We start from the raw sequence: 6,691 nt of genomic DNA, 5'->3' as shown, positions 1-6,691 counted from the left end.
TTCAGTTTAGAAACCAAAACTAGTTTGTTAGGTTTAGGACAAGATTATAGTTTAGTTTAGGTTGGAATAATTACCTAAATACAGTATACTTTTCCTTATCCTAATAGAGTATTAGGACCAGGAAAAGTATTTTTTGAAAGTTTGCGTTTCGACAATAAAGATGCTGAGAACTAATAATGACACAGCAGAGAATCAGTACTACATACTGTACACACAGTATGTTTCTACTCAGTGCTTTGAGGACATGTCAATTTTTCTCCATAAGTTCTGAACACAATGTGGTAATAAGTATTAGAACTCAGCAGAGATTGTAACAAAGATTACATTTATCCACACAAACTTGGAAGAGGTGTTGAACTGAAACATCCGGTAATGGACAGATCACAAGCTGGGATGTTGAGTTTCCACCCAGAGCTTCTGCACTGCAGGCAATGGCACAGAGCTTCAGCTAGTCATATACATCCACATACCATACTGGTCTGACACCTTTGTAGTGATAATGCACTGAGCTTCACACCTTTAGGGTCAATTGTATTTGTAATGTGTCTTGTGATATATTCTCTCTGTGTTGCGTGCAGGTGTGATCCTCCATACCTTTGCATGTGTCCAATAAAAAGTACATTTTGTAAAGTTTGCACAAATGTTTGTGTTCCTTTTTTTGTTTAATTCAAACTACAAAATACATATTACCACACTGTGTTTATGCAAGATAAATTCCTTATTACTAAACCCATTTGTAAAGTACAATTTCAACAGTTCACCTACACTTTGATGTGGTACGATACATTAGAGTTAGCTTTGAAACATAACCATGGGCTATAAGATGCTACTTGCACAGACGACATATGGAGTGTGTTTTTCTTTATCTGGAAGATTCAGCTTGTATTTAGAAGCTGCATCACTTGTGTGGGTGCGACTAGCAGTCACAATGATGATACTGACGTCAGTCTTTTCATCCAGATGATTATAAAGAAGCTGCAGTAGTAAAAGGTTTTTCACAGTTCTGCTTACAGTAAGTCACAATTTTATTTATTGCATCAATTGAAAACGTCACTTTTAATTGACAAGTATTTTCATAAGACTGAGGAGACACTAAGATGTGGTGCGACTGCCTAATGTCCCACTAACTAAACCAAACTAAACCAAGTGTGATTTTCAGGTTCTTCCACAAGATGGTGCAGTGATGATGTTACTCAGCTAGGAGTGAAAAAACACATGGTGATGAAAACAACTGTGGTCATTAAGTGAGCAACACCAACAAACCCAAAACAACATGTTACCATACTGGGGTAGTCTATACGTTGACATGATGCCTCTCTTAAACTCCAGGTCATGTAGAGACTAAAAGACAAATGTATACACTTACACTGAGATATATTTTGTGTGTGTGAGTCAAGCCAAATGAGTGTGTGCACTCCCTGTACTGATGAACTCCAGTGCAGAAAGAGATGACGATACTCATGCAAAACATCCAGCACACATACAGTGCCATACTGTTGGACTTGCAGTAAATATGAGTTGTTTCACTTCAAACAGTGTCCCTGCAGCATTGATATGAAGCCTTCCTGTTAGTTTTATGCAATGACATGTTAAAAACTGCTGTGGAATGATGCATCACCTCAACTGCCAGGATCTGGTTAGTACGCTATTACAGCACTTGTAGTTCATTAATTTCCTCAGAACTAAGCTAAACAAAATAATGCATAAAACTGCCAGTGGAAAGACAAGTACAGCAGCGGAGCATATAAACAGAGCACGTCATTTCAAGAAACAGCACGGGATTTTTCAAGCTCGCCTCAATGCAGCATTGAGGTGCTTATATGTACATGAGAATGGGTCTTGGTCGTCATAACTGTTTCTACTCTGCGCACACACCTTGGTGTATTTTGTTTGTTGCAGTTTCAACTATACGAAATGTAGGTCGCCATGCACAAAACCAGTCCAGCTGAAATTCATCTGAACAGAGTATAGATGGCAACTGTAAAACACCTGATTTAGCTTAGTGGAACAAACGATGCTGAACTTCAGAGTGCAGTCTGCAGGGAACAGGTGGTGTGCATGGTGACCCCAGTTTCTTACAATGTAGGTAAAATGACAGGACAGGAGAACAGCAACTAGGACACTATGTACATATTATACATATTGATATTGTATTAAGACCAGCTTGAAAAATCCTGAGATGTTCCTTTAGGCTTCAGGTCTGATTTACACAAAAATAACATTATTCCCCACTGTCATCAGTGTCCAGTGGTTAGTAAACCAGGTGTCTTAGGAGATTCATTAAAGGATTGGTTCATTTACACATTCCAGATAGGACCTCAGCATCATCCTCATATGAAACACAGGAAACCTGTGTACATCCAGCATTAGCGGAGATATCAATCCCCTCTATGGAGCTTTACAAATCGATGATTATTTGCTTGAAAAAATCATCTGGATCACACATAACCTCACTGGAGCACTTTCTCTCTTGTGTCGGGTAGTTTAAGTGCTACCAGACCGCCACACACCAGCGCAGTGAAGGACAGCAGGATGGGGACAGCTTTGGTGATGCCCACAAAGCTGGCGAAGATAGAGCTGCCAAGGACCGCTGCCAGCTTACACAGAGCGTTCAGCACGCCGAACGCTGTGGCCCTGAGAGACAGAGACATGGCCTTTAGAGGACTATCTGATCGAAGCTGCCACTACTTAAGCTTTCCATGATGTTTGTCCAGTTGACAAAGCTTCTATGAGACACTTTTACACTAAAACGTGGTCACTATCAGAAGAATTTAACCCAGTCAAACGTTTTCACATTTCATTTTCTTCCTGTGCTGAATAACTGTTGATTTGATTTTTTTTAACTACAGATAAACATTTTATATTTATTTTTCAAGAATTTCAGTAGAATGGAGAACTTCTAAAACCTTTTAGAAGTTGGGTACAGCTCCACAGTCACCACCTCGATGCCGTTCCATGCAGCTACGCTGACGCCACAGAACAAACACTGCAGGGCAATGATCGCTGATTGGCTGGAGCTCAGAAACAGGAAAAAGGTACAGCCTGCTGAAATGAGCATGGAGCCACCTGCGGGTAATCACAGAAACTTTATATTGAATCCTGTAATGTGACATTTGAACATTTTGTTTAAAAGAAATACCAATAACACTAGTTAGAAGACAAACACTGTGTGAAAATAATAGGAATAGGTCATTGGAATAGGTCAAATAATGCTGTGTCTACGTACATGACTACAGACGAGTGGCTCTGACATCACATTCTATAAAGGTTTTTGAGAGGCTGATCTTGGGGTCCCTCTAATCTCTGGTCAAACCCTCACTTAACCCCCTTCAGTTTCCCTATCAACCTCAACTTAGAGGGGATGACATCATGCATCTGCTCCATTACACCTACACCTTCTTACTCTAGATGACATAACATTACTGTAATACTATGAGTTATCTTTTTTACATCATACATAAAAGAAATCTCTAGAACTGCCTTCTTCCAGCTGATGAATATTGTTAAAATTAGGAGCACCCTGTCTCAAAGTGATGCTGAAAAACTAGTCCATTCATTTATTACTTCCAGAATGGACTGGACTTGGGATGTCCCAATAAGACATTTAAAAACCTCCAAAAATGCTGCAGCCAGAGTTTTGACTGGAATTAGGAAGAGAGATCATATTTCTCCTATGTTAGCTTCTCTCCATTGGCTCCCTGTTAAATCCAGAATTGAATTAAAAATTCTTCTCCTCAAATATAAATCACTTAATAATTAGGCTTCATCTTATCTTAATGAACTCATAGTTCCATATCTTCCAAGCAGAACTCTCTGTTCTCAGACTGCAGGTTTACTTGTGGTTCCCAGAGTTTCCAAATGTAGAATGGGAGGCAGAGCCTTTAGCTATCAAGTTCCTCTCCTGTGGAACCAGCTCCCAGTTCAGGTTCTGGAGGCAGACACCCTCTCTACATTTAAGACTAGACTTAAAACTTTCCTTTTTTATAAAGCTTATAGTTAGAGATGGATCAGGTAACATAGTTGTGCTTCCTCCTCTCTTTCTCCCTCTCTCTGTCCTCGTCTACAGGTGTCCTCAGACTTGGAACTGTATATCTCCAGAGTACAATTGCTGGCCCTACTCATCTGCCCAATGTTTCTGCTGCTTGTGATTATTTATTGTTGCCTGCTGTTCTTTGCTCTCTCCTCTTTCCACTCACCCTAACTGGTCGAGACAGATGGCCGCCCCAAAGGCTGGTTCTGCTTGAGGTATCTTGTTTTGGTGTTTTGTTGTCATCTAGTGCTCAGGTGCGGTTCTTGGGTTTTCTATACAATTCTGTATGTTATATTTTCTAAGATCTTAAACCTTACACTGTAAAGTGCTTTAAAATGACTTCTGTAGTGATTTGGCGCTATACAAATAAAATTGAATTGAAATTTAAATGAATTTTACAACAATTATTACTAAGAAAACTTTCAATCCCAATCACCTATGATCTTGACCCTGCCGATTTTCTCCATGAAGAGGGCTGAGATTATGTTGCCTGGCAACACAGCCAGACTGCCCAGGAAGCTGACCAGGTAGATAAGAACATCGTTCTCCTCAACAGTGTCCAGGTGGCAGCCGAGTTTGTTGTGCTCAAAGGAGGTGTTCTCCATCGTACAGTCGATGAACTTTTCCTCCCACAGGTCTACAGAGAACAGGAGGATGGTGAAATGACAGATGGAACTGGTGCAGTGAAACATTTTCACTTCATTAAAGACTGAGAACCTTCTCTGTTTGTACTTCTCCTTCATCCCTATATTTTCCTAATGGATCATGACTGGGGATTATTTTATACTCAAGCTGACAGACTTTAAAGAGATTTGTCATGAATGAACCTGGTTATTATAATTTTATTGAGTCACTATTTCTGTGCATTTATGTCTTTTTCTTATTACTTTTGTTGAAAATAGCTCAGTGTCTTACAAAAGGCATGGCCTATCAGTCAGCACTGTCAGCTGCAGGTCTGAGGGTCTGTGTAGTATATAATCCTTCTCAGTGTGGGCCCTTTGGCAACCAATTTACAAACAAACTACATATACAGTAGATGACAGGTGTTTTTGTTTTTATTCTGCCCACAGTGGACAGTGAAGGGCTGACATTTGTCACTGTGAAGAAAGCATTTAATTTAGCAGGCAAACATTCAACCTCTAATCTAAATACACCGATGTTTTCTGTAATCCTCCCAAACCCCTGGTCCTGCTGAACCTACCTGTATTATAGAAGACAGTGGAGCGGATGGTACAGTTCTCAAACACTGTGTCTGTGGACCTAATATCCTCAAAGCGGCAGTCTTCAAACAGCGAGTCCTCAAATTTTACGGACTTTATCTCTATGCTGATAAACCTGTGGAGATAAGAGACATAAACGGGCAAACTAATCAATCATAGGAAAACTGAGGACGTGTCTCTGTTACTCATCATGTCTAAATGATGTCTAATACCCTTCTATTAAAGAAAGATGAACCCACAACAGTCACTAAAAAAAATGTTAACTTCAAAAAAGCAGTAATGAATAAAAATTAACTAAATATTTACTCATGAAAATCAGACATTGCTTGTGAGTTGCAGTTCAATTGCACTTGGGTGGTACAGTAATTCATATCAGCTGTGATTTGTGTGAGAATGATGAGTATTGCCTGTTGTATTTTCCCTGCATGTTAATCAATACCACTCAGTTTGATTTGATTTACCTTTAATCTCTGTCATGCCCGGTCTTTAATGTATCTATAACTATATATTAGGGTTATTAGTGCCTTTGTATAGCATATGTGATGTTTCCATTGGTGTTTAATGCACAATACGAAGTGGATAGCGGCAAAATTGTTGGCTGTATTGCTATGATCAGAATTTATTTTGTCATTCTGATGAATGAAAATGATTTATTAAAGTCTAGTCCACATTCCAGTGTGGGATGCAAGAAATCTCAGCTTGTTTCCTAATCTTAAATGTTGGATTATGTCTATCATTCCTCAAATTTTCAGATTATTTCCAGGTTCATATGAATACAGCAGTGTATGTCCAATCCAGTTTTCTAAAGGTGGACAATCAATATGTGTATCTCAGAAAATGTAATCAGAATCCAACAGGCTGTTTACATATATGAAAAGGTCTGGATATTTTTGTAAATTAAGATTTGAGTTTTTATTTATTATTAATTAGCAAAAAAGAATTAAAATGTGTTTTCACTTTGTCGTGGTAGATTTCTGAGTTTAGTATATGAGTAGAATTTTATCCATTTAACATATTAATTAAATATACAACACAAGAAAGTGTGGAGAAAATACTGTGTCTGACTCTATGGAGCCATTGTACATCAAGTGTGATATGTTGATGAACATTCACCAATTTTTTTCAATTTAATAAAGGTCCCCAGGCAGATTTAAATTGGGGATGTTGAGCTTACATGGCATGTGCATGAACCATTAGTCTGCCAGTGAACTCCCACTTCTTTTTAAAAGACCGAATCTCCACTGCAGCTGTTCGTTTAATTATTTATTCACACTGTGTTAGGCTGTTTTAATTCACAACCTAGACTCTGGAGTCTGAATTTAGTCCACAAAGATAGAGGATCCAGGAAGAGACTGAAGACCTGCCCAGGCTGTACCCTGTCTCTTGCTCATTGGCTCCAGCACAGCATAGACACTGAATGTGCTGTAGTTATTACTTTAGT

At 38.9% G+C, this 6,691-nt stretch overlaps 1 protein-coding gene across 1 annotated transcript in view; it reads right to left on the bottom strand.

The window, feature by feature from the left end:
- The window catches only part of sv2bb (synaptic vesicle glycoprotein 2Bb), a 31,435-nt gene continuing 24,744 nt past the window's right edge, over positions 1-6,691 (bottom strand). The window contains exons 11-14 of the mRNA XM_026364711.1: positions 5,232-5,365; positions 4,467-4,667; positions 2,907-3,066; positions 1-2,634 (exon numbers count right to left, since the gene is read on the bottom strand). Of these exons, the coding sequence (XP_026220496.1) occupies positions 2,451-2,634; positions 2,907-3,066; positions 4,467-4,667; positions 5,232-5,365 (679 nt within the window). The 3' untranslated portion in view covers positions 1-2,450. The remainder of the gene's footprint in view (positions 2,635-2,906; positions 3,067-4,466; positions 4,668-5,231; positions 5,366-6,691) is intronic.

Source organism: Anabas testudineus, chromosome 6, assembly GCF_900324465.2.
Source record: "Anabas testudineus chromosome 6, fAnaTes1.2, whole genome shotgun sequence".
In the NCBI taxonomy this organism is placed as follows: domain Eukaryota; kingdom Metazoa; phylum Chordata; class Actinopteri; order Anabantiformes; family Anabantidae; genus Anabas; species Anabas testudineus.
The sequence above is the reverse complement of the archived record's forward strand: the minus strand, read 5'-3'. Positions and strand labels throughout refer to the sequence as shown.